This window comes from Pungitius pungitius, chromosome 15, assembly GCF_949316345.1.
Source record: "Pungitius pungitius chromosome 15, fPunPun2.1, whole genome shotgun sequence".
In the NCBI taxonomy this organism is placed as follows: domain Eukaryota; kingdom Metazoa; phylum Chordata; class Actinopteri; order Perciformes; family Gasterosteidae; genus Pungitius; species Pungitius pungitius.
The window spans coordinates 15752287-15776336 of NC_084914.1; the positions used below are offsets into that span (position 1 = coordinate 15752287).

A 24050-nucleotide genomic window follows, 5' to 3' on the forward strand; every position below is an offset into this window, starting at 1 on the left:
ATTTGTGTAGCACCGCCCCTGTCAGACCGCACCACCTCATAATCGACGTCCCCCATCCGGCGTGTGACCTCGAAGGGCCCTTGCCACTTAGCCAGGAGTTTCGAGTTGGAAGAAGGAAGTAATACAAGTACCTTTTCTCCCGGTGTGAATTCTCGCAGCCTGGCTCCTCTGTCGTACAGCCGTTGTTGTCGTTCCTGGGCCTGGAGCAAATTCTCCCGTGACATCCTACCCAGTGTGTGGAGCTTTGCTCTCAGGTCCAGGACGTACTGGATCTCGTTCTTGCCGGGGCTCGGACCTTCCTCCCAGCTTTCTTTAATAAGGTCCAGCACCCCTCTTGGTGATCTGCCAAACAAAAGTTCAAAGGGAGAAAACCCTGTGGAGGCCTGGGGGACCTCCCGGACTGCAAACAACAGAGGATTAAGCCATTGGTCCCAATTACGTTCATCTTCGCTAATAAATTTACGGATCATAGACTTCAGTGTCCTATTCATACGTTCCACCAACCCGTCAGTCTGGGGATGGTACACGCTTGTGCGGACCGACTTAATGCCTAGTAACCCGTAAAGTTCTCTCAGTGTGCGCGACATGAACGAAGTGCCCTGGTCTGTTAGAATCTCTTTCGGGATTCCAACCCGGGAGATGACCTGAAACAGAGCCTGCGCGACGCTCTTTGCAGAGATATTGCGCAATGGCACTGCCTCCGGATATCGTGTTGCGTAATCCATGAGGACCAACACAAAGCGATATCCGCGTGAGCTCCGGTAAAATGGCCCGATTAAATCCATGCCGATTCGCTCGAACGGAACCTCCACCAAAGGTAGAGGCCGCAACGGGGCCCTCGGAATGGCTGGTGAATTGACTAACTGACATTCCGGGCAGGACGCACACCAGCGGTGCGCGTCTCCCCGGATGCCTGGCCAATAAAATCGGGTCATTATCCGGTCTAGTGTCTTCCCGTATCCCATGTGACCCGCCATCGGATTATAGTGAGCCGCCTGGAAAATCATTTCCCGGCGGCTTTTCGGCACCAGCAACTGGGTGTTTTCCTCCCCCGTCCGAGTGTCACGACTCACTCTATACAGTCTGTCCCTAATCAACGAAAAGTGCGGATACGACTGTGCTGCGTCAGGGCGCACCAGTTGACCATCAATTTTTCTTCACTTGGTCGTAGGCTGAGCGTAGAGTATCGTCACGAGACTGCTCGAGTGGAAAATCTTCCATGGAGCGGAACTCGGGAACCGCTGGAGTCTCCACGGGAGGCTCCGCCGGTTCCCCCTCCCCCTCGGCAGCGTCGGACGACCTCGCGCCACCGCTGAGCACCGCACACGTATCGCATATCCCTGTCGGTCGTGAACGCACCCCCGCAGCCTGCCCCATTAGCGTGTTAAATCCCGCCCAATCCGTTCCCAAAATTACGGGGTGCGTCAGGTGGGAGCTAACCGCGACCTTTATCCTATATTTTTTTCCCTTGAACCTAAGTCCTACGGACACAATGGGATACTCGTGAATGTCCCCGTGCACACACCTAATCCTCACCCGCAATGCCTCCACCAATGCCCCGGGCCGAACCAGGCTCTGATGGATCATAGACTGCGAACAGCCCGAATCCATCATCGCCTGGCGTATACCCCCCTGGATGCTTACCGGAACGCGGTACGTCGCTCCCGGGCCGGGGGAGGGTGCTGGAGCGCCGGCAACCCGGATCACCTGCCCCACCTCCATCAGCGGGCAATCTCTCCGGAGGTGTCCCGGCTGCCGGGGGGAACGTGGCTCGCCGGGCCGGTGTGGGTCGCTCCGCTGGCCGCAGCTGTCTTCCTCCCCCGCTGGGATGCACCGCCAGATGGTCCTCGGCCAGGGTAACCGCTGCCTCCACGGTCGGGGGTCGGTGACACTGCACCCACGCCGCAGTCCGTTCCGGGAGCCCCACCATCAGCTGCTCCAACACCACCTTCTCCATTACTGCCTGCGCCCCACCCGGCCCGTTCGGCAGCAACCATCTGGCCGCGGAGTCCTTGAGCCGCTGCCCGTATGAAAATGGCCGGTCCTCCGGCCCCAGCCTGGCCTCGCGAAACCAGCGGCGGTGGTCCTCCGGGAGTAGTCCCAGCCTGTCCACCACGGCCTTCCGGACGGCCGCATACTCCCGTCGTGCCGCCGGTGGGAGTCCCATGGCCGCCGTCTGCGCTTCCCCCGTCAGGAGCGGTAACAGCCGCACCGGCCACTCGTCCTCCGGCCAGCCACACGCCTCCGCCGTCGCCTCGAAGGCCTCCAGGTATGCCTGGACATCATCCCCCGCTGTCAGCCGGTGTAGTGTCAGCCCGGCCAACGCCGCCATCCCGGGCGCCGGCGGGGGTGCGGCTGGCCGCCCCGCGAGCTGCTCCAACGCCTGGGCTTGTCTCCCCATTTGGGCTTGGAGCGCCCCCAGGAACTGACGGTTGGCCTCCGCCTGGTCGCGCTGGATGGCCGCCAGCTCCCTGATCATTCGGCCCAGTGCCATAAACGGCTGGGTCGGTATCTCCTGCCTGTTGTCGTCCGTCATTGTCCCCCCTCCACGTTTGGCGCCACTGTAACAGCTGGGTTACTATGGGGGGAACGTAAGGACTCACGGACACCTGTTCACAGTTGGTAACCGTCTTTATTGTTATTATCTCTCCGGCTTGCTGGAACCCCCGCTCGCTCGGTCGGTCTCTCTTTTAAATAGACGGGGAAGCATCTCTTCAATTGTCCTCAGCTGGAGGTTCATTACCTCCAGCTGTCACCATTCCCCGAGCCACTCCCCCTCTCTCTCCCTCTGCAGCCGAGCCGAAACCACGCCCGCCACCACACCCTCTCTCACTCTCACTCTCTCACTCTCTCCTTCCACAATCATCCATGTTTTATTAATGTACATCACTAATTAAGCTTCTTTCCGGGAGTTCTTTGTGCTTTCTCGCCTAGCAGGTCTCCGTGGATCATAGTTTCGCGCGGACCCCGGTTCAGACTCCTGGCATGGCTCTGCTGACACCTGCTGCTGCCATCATCATTACTTTAAATATGATTCATATTACTGTCATCATAAACCAACATCTTTCTGCTCTCCCTCCCCACAGAAGCCTGATGGTGGTTGTCCCTGCAGTGGTCCTGCCGTACACTTGTTCTGCTACTTGCAATTACTTATTACGTATCATTTCGTATCATTTCTGTTAGAGAAATTGAATGTATTGTACATCTTTTACATTGTTGATTCTGTACACATGACATCCATTGCAGTCTGTCCATCCCGGGAGAGGGATCCCTCCTCTGACGTTTTCCCTAAGGTTCCTTCCCTTTTTCCCCATTGAAGGGTTTTTTCATATTTTGGCGAGTTTTTCCTGTGCCGATGTGAGGGTTTCGGGACAGAGGATGTTGCATGTGTACAGACTGTAGAGCCCTCTGAGGCAAATTTGTAATTTGCGATTTTGGGCTATACAAAATAAAATTGAATTGAATTAAGATTCTCAAGATTATTTTAAACAAATCAATTGTACAATGCAATCAAATACAATAAATACCACACCCTACAAATAGTTTTATGAGCTGCATTCCTATTCAATCCCAATCATTTGAGTTTCTTTTTCTTATTCCCACTGCGCTCTAAGGAATACATTATGCATAAGACATAATCCTTCTTTACCACTTTATGACTAATGAAATTAATTGAATTCATCCCTTTTTGAATGTGACTTGCCTCATCAAATAGTAAATGGACTTCCACATGTATTGCGCTTTAATAGTTTTAGCAAAGCAGGGTATGGAACTTCCGAGCCTCTTATAGAAGGACCATACCACTTAGTGGCCGTCTTCCCCTCTAAAGAAGTCAATCTAGCGGTGAGTAGGCCATTCCTCTTACAGTCCATTAGGCTAAGAATCATCAACTATTCTTGGCCTCAACAGATTATTAATAGAAAATGTCACACCATGCACATTTCCATGGAAACCCATACTGAGTCTCAAGGTGTTCTTACTGTTGCAGTACTCCAGTACAACCGTCCTGTAAGCAAGCAGCATCTTTTATCTATTATCAACTTTTCAGGTCAAAGTCTTGGGGAGCCCTTTGACGGCTGAGCCTTGATGACAAGCTGCTGCCAGATACTGTCTCCATCTGTCACCGTAGGATTAACCAACCGCTTCAGGATTTGACCCTCAGCGACCTGCTGGTATTCAGGACCAGGACTAGCTGGCCTGGTGCAAAACCCTAAAGTGACTGCTGGTGAGAGGAACAGCCAACTTCCCTCCAGGTAGTGATTATTTTTTTCATCTTTTTCAGTTTTTTACCGTAACAAGAAAAGCTGTTATGTATATAAAACAGTGAAATAAATTCAATATTTTGTTTGCTGATCTGAACTAATAACCACAACATTTCAAAGAGTGACCGATCAGCATTTCAGGCACTTACATAAGGTTATATGCATGCTGGGAAACCGCAACAGCGCCCATATCAATAAATCAGTCATTTTGCTTTTGAATTACATGATTTTCACATGATTCATCTCACTACCTGCAGTAGTATCCTTTTTAAAATGATCTCTACAATACTTTATGAACCAGACCTTCAACTCAATGTCATCTCTTTTTTTTGGAGGGGCAGTTGGTTGCTGATCAAGTGTTGTATCATCAGATAAGCCCCACAGCTGTGCATTAACACAATGGTAAAGGAGACTTTGATTAGTTTTTGACAGCAGCAATAGTCAAAGTTCATGGGGCCAGTGTTTGTATTTAAACCTGTGTGCAGGGTATTGTGAGTACCTTTTCATAACTGGAAGGAAGAACTTAGCAGTAGGTTGTCAATTCAGTAGCTGTGATAAAAGAGCATGTAAGGTCACTCAATTGTAAAAAGAGAATATACTCAGTTTACTAGTTTTTTGTCACCATCAAGTGCTTTGGGAAATGTAGGCCTTACTAGTTCAGAAAACCTAAAATGTGAAGTATTTAAACTATCAAATCTAGCCCATTATTGCAATGTATTTTATTGAGTTTATTTAACTTTTTATTGTTTTTTTTACTGTTCTAAAAAACATGCAAGGCCAGTAAATCAAGTGCCTTTCCTGAGGTACTCATTATACAACTTTTGTTTTAACTTGATCTCATTTTCGTTTTTTCTATGGTTAACTTTCCAAAATAATTAATATATATAAATAGCTGCATATGTTTCGCATTTTGAGCAGATGAACGAGGTGACCTCGAATGCATCATTTGCCTTTGTTACGGGTGCTGCTCAGCACAGGCGCTGTCTCATCCTTTTGTGTCCCCTGTCCAATCGGGGCTCATATACGGTTTCGCGGCTGCTGATAGGTCGCGAAGGAGGAAGATGCGACTGCAATGGAGAATGGACCGAGGACCTGTTTAAGCGTTCTACGGATGTGATAGATATTGTGAAATAATTTCCACGCATTGATTCGTCTCGGACAAAGTCGTCGGAGTGTTGCCTACAGCACGCGGGACTGCTTCGGGTTATTTTTTTTAGCTTAGTTCAGCGTTTTTGGTCGGATGGTTTGATGGGATGGCGGCCCTTCGCGCTGCTTTGAGCGTCAAGTCACTCCCTAGAAGTGTTAGCTTGTGCGGATAGAGCGATCGAGTGAAGGTAGGACAAATCGTCGACTCAATTCATTTCAAAACATTAAAAGAACGTAATTTGACTCGTGGTTCAGTTCCACACCCCATTCTTGACTTATGGGCCTAGCTACTGACGGGCTGCCAGGTTAGCCTGAGATGCTTAGCTTCCTCCAGAAAGATGCGGAAATTATTCAACGTTAGGACGTGAGAGGGAATCATTTCTTAAAAAATCCTCTGATGCTTTGACTCCTTCTGGTGTTGTATTGATCGAGGGTAATACCATGTAATATTATAGTGTCTGTGAGGCAGCTTTGTTCAACTTCAGCACCATACACTCACCTTGAGAGTATAAAGAATGTCTCAGTCATTTGCACACTGTGACGGATGGATGTGATTCCATGGCTGCTCTTCTTGTAGGTGCTGGCGTGTGAACGATGCACAAGCGATGTCTGATGTTGAGGCCACGTATGCAGACTTCATCGCCTCCGGCAGGACAGGGCGCAGGAACGCCATGCACGACATCCTGCAGAGTCCCACCGACTCAGATGGACGAGGACTGCCCCTCACCCTGTCTCTGTCCCACCTGCACATCAACACGGGAGGGGGAGGTAAACCGCTGCATCGAACTGAGCATCCTGGACTGAGTTAACCTGAATGTTTAAAAAAAGGCTGGGTAACTGCATGTAATGTCATCGGGCTACTGATTCAAATACAGACAAACATTTGTATGGAGAATGTTCTCGACAGACAATACAAACGTTTTCCACAAGGGTGATATAACAAACGACTGTGTCTGTATGGAGCAGGTATCAAAGATGTTGCTCTGCAGTTTGCGGTGAAAGGAAAAGAAGAGACAGGCACTCCTGAAGAACTATTTTGTATTGGCTTTACATCAGTTATCATTGACCTCTTACATTTGCAAAACACATTTGGTATATAACTCACAGTGGTGTCATGTTAAAGAAGTTGGGTAACTGCATGTAACGTCATCGGGCTACTGATTCAAATACAGACAAACATTTGTATGTAGAATGGTCATAAACTGCATTCAAATATTGCGTGCTGAACAAAAATATAATGTTGCTAGATGAAAAAGTCAGAGGATTATAATTATTAATTTATCCTCTGGGAAACTCGAATATCCAATAATTTGAGCGATATATCATACTGGACCTAGTCAGACAAGAGCCACAACGTTAAGGATGATTCAGTCCCACGTACAAAAGCCCAATATAGTCCTGTTGATATTTAAACGGTGTAAATTGTCCTCCCTCTGCTCGTTAGATGGAGACGACACCGAGGACGGCCAGGGCGCTTCCTCCTCGTCCCACAGGGAGATGGGGCAGAGGAACAGCTAACCAGCCACACACTCCTGCCAGTGGACAGCAAGCTGTGGGACGGATTCAGGCCACCATTGCGATGGAAGTCCGAAGCGGGCTGTTAGCCGCAGGGTACCACCACCGCTGCTGATGTGCCATCAAGGAGGGCGCTGACCCTCCCCTCCTCCCCCTTAGTCCACTGTAGAGGCGTTGTGATAACTCAGTGCTGCCCCGTCCCCTGTGACTCTGCTGTGCACTACAATACATAGACAATACATGGCAGGGGGGTGTTTCCGAGTGGGAGAACGCAAGAGATTACAAACGCGTAGATGATGGGACTGAAAAAGAAGACATAAATATCCCCCATGTGTGAGTATTGTAGTCGTGGCAGCAATTTGTGAGAGCACTGAGACGTGCTGATGCATCGTGGCACAGTGGGAGTAGCATGTTCGTAGTGCAGCGGTTAGAGATTACGTTGCCGGTTAATGGCTTGTTCTTCCTTTAAATTGACAACACTGTAGAGTGAATAGTACTCCTTGGCTGTAGTGAAGCTGGAAAACACAGAAGACAAAAATCACTGGTCGCTTTGCGTGTTTGCTTTTACTGCTGTGACTGATAGGGAAAATTGACTGTTGGCCGACAATACATAATAACACATTTACAGTGCATACAGTATGGATGGCGTTTGTCAATGGCCCAGTGACAGAATGAAACATGATGATGGTGCACTCTTTTCAACTGTTGATACCTGTTTTAAAAAAAAACCTTTTCTAAAGATGCCTATTGGCATTTTGTGCAGCCAGCTTAAGGGACCAATACCAATCTCATGTCTGTATGCTTGAAAATGTTCCATTAACATGGTTATCTTAGCTTGGGAAAAACTTAAAGACGGGTAAACAGCTAGCAGGCCGATAAGTAACAGAATTCCCCTAACACCCCCTCTAAAGCTCGCTGATAAACATCTTATGTCCTCTTTCCATAACTCATAGAAAAAGAGTTTAATACTTTCTGTGCTTTTCACACTACAGATTTTTTGTACAGGAGCTTTAAATAGTGAGCTTCAGAGGTGCTGCTGGAAGTATTTTGTTGCCTTTGAACTAAGCCAGGCCAACTGTTCCTCTTGTTTCCAGTCTTTATGCTAAGCTAAGCTATGCTAAGCACTGTATAGGTGTGGCATCAAAGCGCTTGTTTGATTCCTCCTGACTTTTAAATTAAATTAAACTATGTTTTAAGCCGAGTGTGTTCCGCGGATTCTCTGTTTATGTTCATTCAACTGTGTTGTTTTTCTTTTTTTAGAGAAACAAGTGTTGATTTGTGACCCTAATATGGATTTGCTAATCAAGCTGGTCCGCTAAAGCTAAACTAGAAAAGCAACTCTCTCCAGCATTTTTTTTTATCCCACACACATCAGAGTGGTATAATTCTTCTCTCACTTCTGACAGTAGGGGGATCCATTTCCCAAAATGTCTAACTTTTCCTTAAATGTAGATATGCAATACTCAGTAGAGCTTCCGGTAATGTTTGTGTGAAGGATTTTTTCAACTACATTGCTGCTTCTTTGTGTAGTAATGGATTAATCTTATAATCTGACCGTCATGCATGCATCAAAACTGTCTTTTCTTACTTTCTCACCTGTTGTACCAACTGAAATCCTTCTATAATACTGCAGCTCATGCAGATGGTAATTGGGAAAACATCCATTTTTACTTTGCTCTTTCATTCAGGTTTTTCCAGTTGTAAACTGCCATGTGAACGTGTAGTGACTCCCACCGCTTCAACATTACGGCATAACTCAACCATTCATAATTCATGCAGAAAGCATTAAGCATGCAGAAATATAGCACATGCACGATTCTACATGTTTAGTTGTTTTCTCTGTCTATTACCGTGTTTTCTACTCTGTGTCTAAATAAAAATAATGAACCGATATCAGTAAACCTAGACTTTTGTTGTACTTCTGCAATTTGGCCAACAGGCAGCACTGTGGGCAAATTTATAGAACCCAACACACAAACATGTATGGCACTCAAATTATAATAAATAATAAGCATATACTATGTTTACATGAGCTTTATGAACATATTTAAAATGAAATATTTCATGAATATTTAAATGAATGTAAAATCTTAGTTTTCTCAAGGGATTCTGTTTGTGTCCTTCGTTACACAAAAAATATTCTTTACTTTAACATCAACAAAACGTATGTGCGTCTGCCTTATGTAAAAATATAAAAGGCCATGTGCCTCCCGTTCCTTAGTTAGTGTCCCCATGTGTGTGCGTGTGTGTGTGTGTGTGTTGCTGATTATGCAAAAAAATATTCAACAATAGTACCAGGAAGTTTCAGCAAGAAAAAAAATACCCGGCCAGTTCCTCATTCTGGCAGACGAGCACAACAGTCCTTGTCGACCAGCTGAGCCACTCAGTCGAACCAGATACCAGATAGCGTCAACGTCAACCTGATAATAAAAACACAGAGAAGAAGAAGAGGAAAGAGGAAAAAAAGGTGGCAGTGGATGAACTGTTTCCTTCAGCGGGGACTCAGACCAACCCAGGTAAGGACACATGCTTGTGAGGTGTGAATTGTCAGAGATGTTCACCAGGTCATTGTGTGATATCATCATGGTCAGCTCACACACACACACACACCAAAACGCAAACTTACTCACACAAAAGGGGTTATTCATATTTGTAATTCATTTTAATTTGATAAGAAACAATAGATGATGAGTGACTTGACTTAAAACTTCTGGAGTTACTGTGCTTTTAAATCAAGTTAAGGTCTATTTGAAAATGGTTTGATAGGTTTTTCCTTTAATGTCTAAGACTTTTCTTATGGAATTTAATTTATGCTTTTTCATGATTTTCATGGACGGATTGAAATCATTGTCTGTAAGTTGTATGTTTTGTAAATAAATCTGGTTTAAGTTAACTTGATGTAGGTCTTATGTGGCAGCATCTTATTTGCCAAGTGCAGCTGCGTCGGATTGTGCATCTCAGCCGCTGCTTTCATTCGTTCACCACTCCAGGCATTGGGCTCACTCCAATGCCAAAGGAGGAAGATTGTGTGTTGGTCATAGCAGACCACACTTGTGTGTCTTTGTGTGTGTGTTGGCTTAAATTTGTTTAATTGGTTTCCGGCGGGTTTGCTGACTACCAAGTTAGAAATATAACAAAAGGACTGAACCAATGAACTGTGTGACTAATTGCATAACTGCACACATGTTTGATTAATAACAATGACACTGATTCAAAGAAATCTGTTTAGTCAACAATTCATACAGACCAAATTCTGCTTTTTTAGGTGTGTTCATTTACAACTAAGTAATATCCTGACTTTTCATCTTTCCCATGTCAAGGCCAAATCACAGGATGTCCGATGTGATATAAAAACCCTGTCAAACTAATGACAGTTCCCTCTCCAGCAGGAGTTCTTTGTGTTTAGTGCTGATGATTTGCAAACATTAGCATTTTAATATGCTAAACTAAGATAGAAAATTAGCAAGTTAGCTGTGTCACTGTGAACATATTAGCATGCTAACACTAACTACGATGGAGTTCATGCTACATTACAGGCTTAGGAGCCATGTTGCCCAACGCCCAAACGTGTGAAGGTTTTGTGGATGGACTAAACCACCTCTGGTTATATTTGTATAATGTATTTATATTCTTTTTTGCGACCTTTAGATACTGACCTAGCTAACATAGCCATATTTAGCATTAGGACAAGTCATATATGTTGAGAAACCCCAGTCAGTTACAACTCTGAGGACTTCTGAGACTCAAAGCCACATTCCAAACTTAATTTGCTTGAGAACAAAATAAAAATGTGTGCTATCAAAGTTTATTTTAGCTGCCGTCAAGGCCAAAGAGCAAAAATGTCTTATCTAACGGCATTTGTGTAAACAATGCTTAGTAGTTGCTTTTCATTGGTGATTAACCTGACATGTGACTTGCAGCATTCTTTCATTTCTGAGCTGCCAGTACCATTTAAAGTAAAATCAATTGTGCAAATTCTAACTTCTAACATTAGAGACTCCCTATGGTTAAAAAAGGATGTTCCTGCCGTCTCTGTTTGTGTTCACTCATGCATTTTGTAGCAACAGGGCTGTTTATATTCTTTTAACAGGTGTTCATTTGTGACCATAACGCATCTTTGGATCTGTTATCTACTGCTGTGTTATTTTGAAATACATTTTAACATTCAACCAGCACCGGCACTGGACTCTTACTTAGAAGCAATTGTGGTGATGATTCCTATACACACTCGATAGTCACACTTAATAGTTGCAATTATTTTAATATTCATTAATATAATAATTGGTCCAAAGTTTGAGTAAATATTACACATGCCCCGAGGAACCCTGATGTTCTCAAACAAATCTCTTGGTCTGCATTATTTAGAGCATCACATGTCCTTTACAGCAATTATATTTCTACAATGAAAAAAGCCAATTCAAAATGAGGGCTACTTGCTGTATTTGCTCTTAAACAATCAAACTATGTGTGGCAATAGTTAAGTCATCCTCTTTCCCTAGTAAGAGTTTGTGGTGAACATACAAGGTTGGATGCCAAAGCAAAAGTCAATTTAAGGAATGTCTTATCTCATCAAACTGTGACAATGACATCAGAGTGAAGATGCTAGAGCGCTTAAAAACAGAAAGTACAAAACTGTCAACAAAGGGAATTATTTAATATCACTTCCATATCATTATTTTCTACAGCATAATATAGACAGACATAGATATAACACCTTCTATATGTGCTGGTGTGCAAACATGGTTGTGTGTCATTTGTTTGTGGGCAAACAACCTGCAGCATCAAGTCCCAATAAAATACGTATAATACAGCTTTCCGTATACTGAATTGAGTTGATGCTGAAACAAAAAAAAGAGTGCAGTGGACCACAATTTAATAGTTTCCTCACTGATCACAGTATGATTTTAATACATTTTATTTGTTTTTCTAAAGGTCAATTTCCTCTTTCCCCTTTTTTAAGACATTAGGTGATAAATAGGTAATAAGAATACATTCCACTGATTCAGCCATGTGATAATGTGACGTGCTAGAGGTGAAAAGTCACAAGTGTGGGAAACATAGAGTGTGTGCTGCTCTAGCAGCTAAATGTGGTTAACATGTAACACTCCAGCACATGCTTCCTTTTTCTCACTTTCCTCTGCAAGGGAGTATGGGCTGCATGAAGTCCAGGCTGACAGGCGGTCTGAGCGGAGGTGTGGAGGGGAAGACCGAGCAGACTGTACGTACCGACCACATGGACTTTGTCAGAGACCCCACCGCCAATAGAACAAGCAACATAGTAAGTATCCATAAATCAGAGATTGTGATCTGTGTTCTCTGAGATGCACTTGAGCGTCACAGTACAGGTTTTAGCCCCAAAGGGAAAAATCAAATCATAAAAGCAGCTTGAATTGTTTTGTTTTTTTACTGTGCCCTGGTAAATTAGAAATTCTACTAATGGGTGTAGGGTTGACATTTACAACATTTACAAGTAAGATACACTCTTTCTGAATGATTTGTGACTCAGATATTTCCCGATGAACGGAATTTCCCTGTCTCACACTATTACATCAAGCACTAGGAAATGGACGCCTTTGAAAAGGCCGCAGTCGAGAAGACATAACTGTGTCAGTTGAAATAATTGAAGACAGACAGACAGACAGAATGAAGGGTGACTGAATAGATGTACATATATAGATAGATAGATATAATACAAATACCATTGAGTTAATGTCTCTATGAACGCAACTTTCACAAAACTCTGCCTTTCAGGATAAGTTCCTGTTACCTGGTCAGCTATTCCAAAAGAGGGAAGGTATGACACACCTTTCTTCTTATGCATGTTTCATTTTTACTCTCTGTTGCAAAAGCATTGGTATAAAATCCAGGTGTTGGATTGCTTTCACATTTGAAAGTGAAAGTGTATTTGGGAGGAAGCAGCACATCTTATTCATAACAGACTATAAGGATTCAGAGTGACTCTGTGTACATATTACACACAGAAAGATTTAAGCTAAACCTCAAAATGAGGCCTTCGTTGTGTGAGTATTAAGCCTGGACATCTTCCAAAGGTAAGTTTGTGGGGATATGTGATGCTACTGTAAGTCATTAAGCAATATTAAATAGGTACCGTAGATACCTCTTGGGAATTTCTAAGCTTTAACGTGTCTTAAAAACAAGTAGCCTGATAAGAAAAATCATCAAGGTAACTATTCCTCCTTTATTTTCAACCTACAAGCTACACAGGTTATTTAATAAAAATAATTTTGTTTTTTTGGAAAGGCAATCAGGGAGATGCTAACTCCTAGCTTCAGAAAATGCTCACAAACCACTGAGCCCTGACACTGGAGTTGTGCTGCAGATGCACAAAGTGATATTTATTCTATGCTGCAGCTAATGATTTATCTCTTTTCCTCTGTTCCATTCTCACACAGTATATTGTGATGTTTTATTCCTAGTGTTTTGTTTATACTCTGCAACCAATGTAATGAAAGATGAAAAACAGTACCTTAGCAAAATGAGACATTTTGAAAGAAATCAAAAACGTAGCAGTGCACAAAAAAATGTATCAGCAACAAGAGTCAATGTAGTTTAAAAATAGTTATTTAATGATAAAAAGCTGGCTACATCGTTAGACTAGCTTGCAAACCAGTAGGTGAATTGCCTTGACCCCTTAATTAATTACTTTAAAAAATGTTATATACAAAATGTACTATACACAAGTATTCAGCATGCCTGTCACACTAAGTGGTCTAATACCTTATTTGTGGATTTGTTGATCTCTTTTTAAAATTTGTCTGTCATTGATTTTTACGCAAATTGCAATTTTTAATAGCAGCGGGCCTATTTATTTTGTCGTGCTATGATTGACGGGCCTAATACCTGTTTCTGTTTCCTATCCTAGAGCAAAGTGGGGTCGGTAAAATTGTGATCAGCCTTTACCCATATGAAGCTCTGCATGACGACGACTTAGGATTCAAGAAAGGAGAAAAGATGAAAATTTTAGAGGAGTAAGTGTCTGACGTCAATGGTGACCGATTCAACTTCTAGGAATGTTAGTCATACTGCAGCGTGAAGAGGGCGAGAACCAGTGTAAACACACACACACACACACTATCATAACACCTGAATAAATGCCAACATAGTTATTACACATGATTTTGTCACTGACAAAAATGAAGTGCAACAAAAAAACGGTGACAGAGATGAGTCAGGCTTTTCCAGAGGATATACAGCAAATGCAATACAGAGTAGGTTCAGTGATATTACTTAATGCTGTATCAGTCTCCTGGGGTCCGATTCAGGTAGGAGGTTCATCAAACTCTGAGTCAAACCCTGAGGTTTAGTTACCTCACTTTCTGAAACAGACAACCCAGAGTTTCCCTCATCTCGGGGTTAACAAACTCTGAGTTTCAACTAAACCCGGACCTCAGCTGCCACTTCACGCCTCCCCTGTGTATAGTTTCCCTCTTATCAAAATCTAAATTTGATGGGGAAATTGTGATTCCAGTTGCCAGTCTGACCGTTTCCGTCACACAAGCTGAAATCAAAGAAAAGCCATACCTGTGCTGAAATAGATTGTTGTCTCCTGCAGACATGGGGAGTGGTCCAAAGCAAAGTCACTGACAACAAATAAAGAAGGATTCATCCCGTGCAATTATGTCGCCCAAGCTGACTCCATGGAAACAGAGGAGTGAGTATTACATAACTTTTGCTCTCAGTAAACATTTAAAAAAGGATGTTGGATTCAACAGACCTCTTGTTTCCTGCTGACAACCGTCATTACAATGCAAATTGGATTTGTTGAGTTTGTTTGATTCTGAAGTTCCTCATCCTCATGCGTCCTGTGTTTGGTTTTACTTCCTTGCCTATTTTGTGCTTCCTGCCGTTGGGTTGTCTGTCCCATCCTGATTAGTTCAACCTATCTGTTGGTCCCTAAACTTCACACTTCCTCATTTGTCAGTCCCTATTTATTCTTCCTCTGATCTTTTGGTCTTTTGGACTTGTAACTAACTTGTAAGTTATTCTCTGATTAAATCATTTTATTCGCTGTCGGCCCGGTCTGCGTTTGACTCCTTCCATTACTACCTGCCCCCACTCCAAGAGTGTTTGTTTTGTGTATTCATTACATTCCCACACTCATTGCAGGTGGTTTTTCAAGGACATGACAAGAAAAGATGCAGAGAGGCAGCTGTTGGCGCCTGCTAACAAACCAGGCTCCTACCTTATTAGGGAAAGTGAAACATCAAAAGGTATGGAAATCACAACAGCCCTACCATATATTCCCCACTCTCTCGTTCGTCTTCATTTCCCATCACTCTCTCTCACTTGCGGACTTTTTGTGCAGGAAGTTACTCGTTGTCCATCAGAGACACGGGTGCTGGGGGGACTGATTCGGTCAAACACTATAAGATCCGGATGATGGACAATGGTGGCTATTACATCTCCCCTAAAATCTCCTTCTCCAGCATCGCTGAGATGATCAAACACTACCACAGTGGGTACCGCTCCGGAGTGGAGACAATTAATATCACTTCTTCCAAAGCAGTCATGCAACCCCGCTAATGGGGTTGGTTAGTTGCCTTGATTTATTTTTAAAACTGAATGGTCAACACGAGGATGCCTTAGACCTCAGTGACAAGTGTGTGTGTGTGTGTGTTCCAGACAAAGCCGATGGCCTGTGTCGTAAACTGGATCGTGCATGTGTGAAACCCCAAGCTCAGAAGCCATGGGACAAAGATGCGTGGGAGATTTCCAAAGATTCTATTAAGATGGTGAAGAAACTCGGAGCTGGTCAATTCGGAGAAGTTTGGATGGGTGAGTAAATAAATACCCTTGGTACCACATGTGAAACCCTGTGGCACACCAGGCCCCAATGAGTCAAAAATAGGCCTTTCTTTGGTGCTTTTAAACTTGTTGTGATAGAGAAGCTTGTAAATGGTGTGTGATTGTTTAGCCCTTAGTCTCCCGACAACTCAAAGCACTTTAACACTTCATGATCATCACTCATCCATTCACTGCCATTCACACACCTGCACATCATTAACTAACATTCAAATCATTCACACACTATAGTCACAGCTATAGGAGCAATATTAGGGTTGCACAAACTTGGACAAATTGACACGTGGGTTCAAACCGCCAATCCTTTGATTGGAGGAGGGCCGTGCAGTCACTTCTGTGTCTCAGTGAACCCGGTGCTGAGATGGTTTTAGCTCCCACAAAGCTGTACTGGTCTGAAAGGCATACCTACTCTCTTGGCTTGCAGATGTGCTAAGCTAATCACTCTTTACATATTGCACTTAAACCATTGAGAAACGATGAATCCACATATCATATCATCAACATCCGCAACCGTGCTACATGAGCTGTAGCGACCAGGAGTTCGAGAACAGTGCAGAGTGGAAGGAGGGGCTGAGCTGATGGGGCACGCTAACATCCACCAAAGTCCACAGAAAACACATCACAACAGACACAGAGGGAATCCTCTGAATATCGTAAAGAGGGCTTGAAGCTCTTGTAACTTCTCACAATGCAGACAGCTAAACAAATGGAAGGCATTTATAGTACCAGCTTTAATTTCCTGCCTGGAGCCATGGTTTTGATTGTGTGAACAATTGGGGGCGTCGTACAAGGTTTCTAACTCCTTTGTCTTATTTCTGTCAATTCAGAGCAGCAGATGTTAACAGTATCGGGAAGTGCCGTTTCCCCCTTATTAAAACAAAAGTGACCTCCTTAGTTCCTATGTCAAATAGTTATGAGCAGAACTGATAAAGTGCTCAAATGTGTCCAAGCATGTAGTCAAGGCTGTTGTGGGAAGATCATGAGCGTTTATCTAGTTTTATTATCAATGGGAAAAGTGATTTGCATCACCACTTCCCAAAACTGTGTCTTCTCATAATTTCTTTTCTAGTGTCATGCATGATTGGTTTTGCCATGTGATGAGGCTTTTTTGGCTGCCTCTGACCCTCCCAATTTCCACAAAAGAAAAATGTCTTCTTCCTTTTCTTTCCGCCAAATCAGCCTACTACAACAATACAACCACAGTGGCGGTGAAGACGCTGAAGCCTGGCACCATGACGGTCGAGGCCTTCATGGAGGAGGCCAACGTCATGAAGACGCTGCAGCACGACAGGCTGGTTCGGCTCTACGCTGTAGTCACCAAGACACCACCCATCTACATCATCACGGAATACATGGCAAATGGTAAACAAGCTTCTCTTTTTTTAACAGCATTTTTCTGGAGCAACTTCCAATGAGAGAAGCAGTAGAATTAGTACTATAGCGCAGCAGATTAGTTTCACTTTCACTTTGTGATACAAGCATCAAATTTGGTAGAAATACTCTTAAACACCAAAAAAGCCCGCTATCCACAATAGGAAAACAATATTGCCGCCATTTTTTAAGACGGCCACCAGTACTGGCCTGCATTGTGGATGGGTTATCTATTATGATGGTCTTGCTATCAAAATATGGGATTCTGAGTACGATAAATCCAATTCTGCCCTTAGAAAGTCCAAATTGTCAAACAAAAATGAGAAACAAGCCTTTTAATTACAAAAATAGTGTTGATCAGTGCTCAATCTGATCAATCGTTGACTGAGTTACACATTATTGATACATAGTCGTGGGAATGCATATAGATATTACACATATTATAACAAAGTTTTACATGCTGCTCAAGGGATGAAAGGACATCTGCTTCCATGGAAATAGGTCAAGTCTTGCCTCATCAACCCCATCAGCACGCTGTTTTTGTTGTACATTGTTACAAAAAACTTCTCCATCACGCTGAGGTCTGCATAATCTGTAACTGGTGGTTTTCAGAGGTGAAAAGAGTAACACAATTTTGTACTCAAGTAAAAGTACTCTTACTTAAGTAAAATTTTACTGAAGTACAAGTAAAGTTACCAGTCTAAAAATGTACTCAAGTAAAAGAAAAAAGTAGCTCATTACAAATGTACTCAGAGTAAAAGTTACTGAGTTACTTATTTAACAGCTGGATGGGGTGCGGGATTCTAGTGTAGTTAAAAAAAGACAAGGGAAAATAAATCTCAATCTAGTTGTTTTTAATTGAAGGAAGACCGTTACAAACTAAAGTGTAATAGCAAAAATAATAAAATAAAAATAAAAGAGATAGATGATTTTAGTGCAGATCATCCAATAAAACACTTTAAACATTACTACAACCACTAAATATGGCATGAACTGTGGATTCAGTAAAGCAGGGGTGTCAAACTCATTTCAGGTTCGGGCCACATACTGCCGACTTGGACCGAACGCGGGCCACTAAGGAGGTCTGATGTAGAGTTTTTATAAGCTGCCAGACCAGTCGCCTTTGGCAAACAGTTTACACTGCACGATAAAGCTGACGCCTTTCTATGGCCAAGGCTTTGCTTCAAAAGTTTATGGTATTTTGATTTCAGCTGGGTTTTCATCTGTTTTGTCCGTCTCCATCATTCATTGTTTAGCGCGTTGGTTCTCATCACTCAATCAGTGCACTGACCTTAGTTTCCTGGGTGCGATTTTTTTTTCTTTGCATTTTTCTTTTTTTACTCAGTAACGGATATGATTTAAAATGTAGCGAAGTACAATACTTCAAACAAAAAATACTTAAGCAAAAGTAAAATTACAGATTAAAAAAATACTTTAAAAAGTAGAAGTACACAAAAAAACACTCAATTACAGTAACGCGAGTAAATTTAATTCGTTACTTTCAGGGCTGACTTTCCGGGAAAGGCACACTTCCCAGGTTTGCCATGCAGTCTTTTTGTCTTTAACACAAAGGGATGATACAAAATCACAGCAAGTGAAGGTTTTAAAGAAAAGGCTGCCATGAGATTTTTGAACCAAAAAAGGATTTGATTCGTTGCTCAATGGCGTGCAGGAATATTCTGTTGTCAACCTCTTCAAGGTCAGACTTTGTTGCAAAAGACATGTTCCCCTTTGATCACAATCAGAACATTTTCCATACGATTTCACAATTTCTTCGGCCAGAAACTCCGAAGCTGAGTCTTGTTGTCCTTATCTCTAAGTGGGTTTGTTTTGTCTGTGACTCCACGTCTACCTCCTTTGCCTTGTTTTTACCTTTTTTTCTTGATTTTTCTTAAACCTAAAAAATAGCAGCCATGTTGAATTTGTATCTGCACCATTGCACTTCCTGTGTAAAAATGCATACATTTTGATGTCTTTATCAACAAAATATGTTAAGACATTCAAGTTCGACACCAAAAAACCTGGCCGCCATCTTGGAATTTCTGGTGGATACCAGGCTTTTCTGAAAGAGTAGTACTTGCATTACTCAGGCCAAATTTAGGTTTTTGTATCACCAAGGGAAAAACCTTCATCGAATATTGACTTAATCTGCTGGACAACTAATAATAAGTGCCAATCTACTGTATGTAGTTTGTTTGAATTGAAGTCCGATCTCTTTTGTTCTAATGTTTAATTATGAACTGAACTATAAAAGGAATTGCTGACACCTGAAAAAAAAATCAGTAGATATTTACCACCATGCAAGGACACAAGCACAAGGCACGTACATTATTTTTTAGCAAGTTAATATTCTTTTTTAAAATTCATTTTCTGATTTATGACCCCAAAAAGTCCCCTCGTAAAAGAAAATGTTCTTTTCTCACTTGACTTCCGTAGGATAATTGCAAGATGAGCAAAAAACACTTTCAGAACTGTTTTCTGAAAAAAGGGTTTTGTGGAGACCAGAATACAGACACCACCGCAGTCACCGCATGCAGTGCACAACACGCAAGGATGCTGGCATGCGGGACGCTGACATTGTGTCTCTTTGTCCCTTGTCTTCAGGGAGCCTACTCGACTTCTTGAAGAGCGACGCGGGATGCAGACTCCAGCTGCCGAAGCTCATCGACTTCTCAGCACAGGTTATTTTCACACTGACCCCAGAACGCAGCCCACACTCCTCCCTCGTTGTGAAACAGACGTGAAGTCACTGTTTCCATTGCTGAACCGAAAGGAGGAACCATACACAGCCACAAAAAAAGACCACTGATAAAGAAGGAATATATATTATTATATTATATTATTATAATATATTATTATGTTATATATTATACTCATTATACATTATCATTATTATTATATCATTCTTTGTAAGAAAAACACAAAAATCACAGCGTGTTAAAAATGTTTAAACTGTTTCTGTCAGTACACTTGAAAAAGGGGACTCTTGCTCCCTAAATGATTATCATGAGTGTAACTTAAGGTTGAATAAGAAATGAATACTAAAAAAGCTAAGCTAAGCTAACAGGCGTGACCTGAGGCAGAGTTTGTTTGGGGGGTTTGTGGATTATTTGGAGATTTAAGTTATCGAAATTTCAAGATTTGAATCTGAAATGTCTTTTTATTTTGAGGAACAGTCAAAACCACAAATGTTTAGAGTGACATCAAATACACAAGATGGCGAGTTAGTCAGTCAGATTTGCAAATGACAAGTGTTTCAGCACTGGTTAGAAATGGATCCTCACCTCGTTTGAGTTAAATCCGTCTGAATCAGTCCACCACATCAGACATGCACAGAGAAGCAGGAGACACATTGAAAACATACAGAGTGTTATGCTTTAAGGCTACTTTAAGGTTTTCTTCTTAAACCAATATGAATTTGGATAGGGTTCAAAGCGTGCCGTTCTTGTACAGCATATTTGTCTTTGTGCTGTTGCAGATAGCGGAGGGCATGGCGTACATAGAGAAGAAGAATTACATCCACCGAGACCTGAGAGCGGCTAATGTCCTGGTGTCAGAGAGTCTACTCTGTAAAATAGCTGATTTTGGACTAGCAAGAGTCATCGAGGACGACCAATACTCTGCTAGAGAAGGTAAATTGTTTGTTTGTGTGTCCATTGTTGTCTTGTGTAAGATAGATACAAGCTGACTTCATGACTGAACACCAAGGACACATTCAAATGAAAAGAACTGGAGGCAGAACGACTGATTACCGTAATGTGTTTGTGTGATAAGCTTTTGTGTCATTACATATTCTACTTTTTGAGATTAAATCATGTGCGCCAGTACTCCCGAACCAGCATTTCCACTGACCTTAAACTAAACACTTGGTCTATTTCCTTTTGAAGCCGACCAGCCTAGGTTTATTAAAGTCAAGTATTTAACAACGTGCCAGAGATATGTGTGACAAGTGTACGAGCAGTTGGTGCTATTTGAATGCAGTAGTCAAATTATAATTCTCATATACAGATCTTAAAAATGGCATCTTTCATGTCCTTGCGTTAGCGGTGACACAACGCCAGTGTGTGTGTGTGTGTGTGTGTGTGTGTCTGTGTGTAACTGTGGACGTGTCCTGTTACAGGAGCCAAATTCCCCATCAAGTGGACCGCTCCAGAGGCCATCAACTACGGCTCCTTCACCATCAAGTCAGACATGTGGTCCTTTGGAGTTCTGCTCTTTGAGATCATAACCTACGGGATGATCCCGTACCCAGGTGAGCCTCAATGTATCACCTGTCATAATTAGCTGGTCTGCTCTGACTGTAGCTGAGGGGGACTGTTGCGTGAGGACTAGGCCACCTGTGCGTGCTTTGGGCGGGAGGGGGGCCATTATGATGTCACACCCCAAAGGAGCGGCTTCCCTCAGCCAGACTCGTTGAGAATCCCTGCTCTAGCTCATCATATTGTATTATATGGCCTTGATTTGTGCCTTAAGTCATTCCAATGGTTTAATGGTTCAATAGACTCAATGTTAAGTTAAAAATGAGCAAATTTGTATGCGCATCCACAGTGGCAGAGTCACTGTAAACACTTTATCTGCTGCAACATTAAAAGTTGTATGATATGGATTTTGATGCAGGGTCTCTTTTTAATCCTTAGACTTGGGGTTGGCAGATCAAACATGAGCTTCCTGATATTGCTATTTTTCATAAAAGAAAAACAATTGGTGGCACACAGTTTTTTTTGCCACAAACCAGTTTTGGATGTGGGCACCTTTGCTAGATTACCAAGCAACTGAATCAAAATGACAATGTGACCTTGTGACCTCTTAGAGTTACGAAGCTCTGCTGCTCTCTGCAGGTGAGAACGACCCCATCAGTGTTCCGTGTTTGTGTCTCTAAACACGTCTCGTCTGCCTGCACCGCCCTCAGGTATGACCAAAGGGGAGGTGATTTCCTCGGTGCAGCGCGGCTACCGGATGCCTCAGCCCGGCAACTGTCCCAACGAGCTGTACGCGATCGTGATGTTATGCTGGAAGAACAAGCCCGAGGACAGGCCCACCTTTGACTACATGCAGAGCGTCCTGGATGACTTCTACACGGCCACAGAGGGACAGTACCAGCAGCAACCGTAGAGACGGAAAGACATTCACTCTACATTATGTTTGAGGCTATTTTAGATATTACTTTTGAATTATTTTGTACATATATATACAGTATATGACATGTTCTTTACATTTTATACACTGCATTTGACGTTCAGTATATGCAGCTTGCAGAAAATAATATAGTGAATTTGTGCATTTTGGGGGGTATAGAGGAGATGGACTGTATAAAATATGTATAAAAACTGAAAAACAGTATATACAACAGGGACACGGAGTCTTAATCATGTGTCTGGAGTTCTTGTGCTGAAGTATTTAAACATTTGGACCAAATTCATTTCATTTAAACTGAGCAAACAGTTTCATCATATTCATGTCTTGTTATTTAAACGACTGAATAGTTTTTCAACAATACATGTAATCATCAAACTTAATGTTACTTCCTAAGCTTTAACTAATGCTAGCCCTTTCTCAATCTACCACTTGTGTAAAAATCTGCATTATATGTTGTTGTGTTGCATGATATTATTTACATTAAGTTGATAGTCAAAGAGGTTATTAGTGTAAATCATACCCCACTTAAAGTGTATATATATATATAGTACCCAGTATAAGTTATATATGAGTTAAGGTTATGACTACCCATTTTAAAGTCAATTATTTTCTACAGCACCCTTGAGTTTTCTGAGTGTTTCTTTTGCGTTTCCTTTTCATTGTGTCACTCCATATTGAAGTGCTATATTTCCTGTTTTTTTATTTAGTGTATTTCTGTGTTTCAGGGGGCTTAATCTGTTCCTTGTATCATTTCAATGAAGGTATAATCAAAAGCGTAATCTGGAGTTTGAAGTGACATTGGATAGCTCGTGATAGTAAACCATTTAGAACCTTTATTGTACAGAAGGAGGGTACTTTATAGCCCTCGTGTGTTGTGTTTTTAACATTGGGTCCATCTCTTTGTTTGCTACTTGATATTTGGAATGAGAATGTACACATTTTGTATTGACAAAATGTGCATTAAGTAAAGTATATTTGATGTTGGATATTTGTACATCTAGCTCTAAGAGACTAAGTTCTCATTCCCTTTTCCTGACAGATTTTTTTGGGTTTATGAAGAAAAAACTGTTGATACGCTTTTGAAGTCAATTTGTTGCTACCTCATTGCCTTCTAGTTAATCTGAGTGACCTGAGAGAACTACACAAACAGGTTTATGACTTATCTAGAAGTACACCCCAAAAAAAGAACCATTAGATTAGAATGTATATTGTTAACCTGTTTTATTTTAATATTGTATTCAGAAACCATGCATGATATTCATTGCATTTACATTGTACAGCATTAAAATCTGTATTATTATTTGGATCAATTTTTAATCCATCAATTTTATGAGATTCTGCAAATATGTTTAATATATGCAACATGTTTTTTTTAATACATTCATCAAGTTTCTTTCTTTTATAACTAAACTAAAGAAGTCTAAAATGAGTCAAATTGCCAAAATATTTGATCATTATATGCAAGGGGTACTTGGCTCAAAAATAATATTACGAGAACCTGTGTTATAAGCAGCCAAAGAAAGGTCAGTGCCTATATACAGAGCTTAATTTTTTATTCTTAATATTTATAGATGGGCACGGGAAGCATTTGAAACGGGTATGTTCATAAATCAACTTTTGTTATGCCATGTATTTATTTTTCAAGTTTTGGGAGAGGATGTTTAATTAAACAAATGATTTGTAACCATATGATATTGTAAGTAATAATGGCATTTCTCATGTGTTAATAATATCAATGTGTCAATCCTATTTTCAGGTGTAACACACAATGACAGATTAGACATTTTATTTTGAATG

General features: G+C 42.0%; 2 protein-coding genes across 2 annotated transcripts; both read left to right on the top strand.

The window, feature by feature from the left end:
- The first annotated feature begins 5285 nt into the window (after positions 1 to 5285).
- On the top strand, positions 5286 to 8814 carry pkia (cAMP-dependent protein kinase inhibitor alpha). The gene is made up of 3 exons (XM_037459456.2): positions 5286 to 5596; positions 5986 to 6176; positions 6853 to 8814. The coding sequence occupies exons 2-3, from the start codon at positions 6014 to 6016 to the stop codon at positions 6924 to 6926; spliced, it is 237 nt and encodes a 78-aa protein (XP_037315353.1). The 5' UTR covers positions 5286 to 5596; positions 5986 to 6013; the 3' UTR covers positions 6927 to 8814.
- Positions 8815 to 9258: 444 nt separating this feature from the next.
- lyn (LYN proto-oncogene, Src family tyrosine kinase) lies at positions 9259 to 23904 on the top strand. The gene is made up of 13 exons (XM_037459440.2): positions 9259 to 9439; positions 12068 to 12201; positions 12675 to 12717; positions 13807 to 13912; positions 14497 to 14595; positions 15051 to 15154; positions 15250 to 15399; positions 15567 to 15719; positions 16926 to 17108; positions 19722 to 19798; positions 20596 to 20749; positions 21238 to 21369; positions 22027 to 23904. The coding sequence occupies exons 2-13, from the start codon at positions 12073 to 12075 to the stop codon at positions 22227 to 22229; spliced, it is 1533 nt and encodes a 510-aa protein (XP_037315337.2). The 5' UTR covers positions 9259 to 9439; positions 12068 to 12072; the 3' UTR covers positions 22230 to 23904.
- Positions 23905 to 24050: the final 146 nt, after the last annotated feature.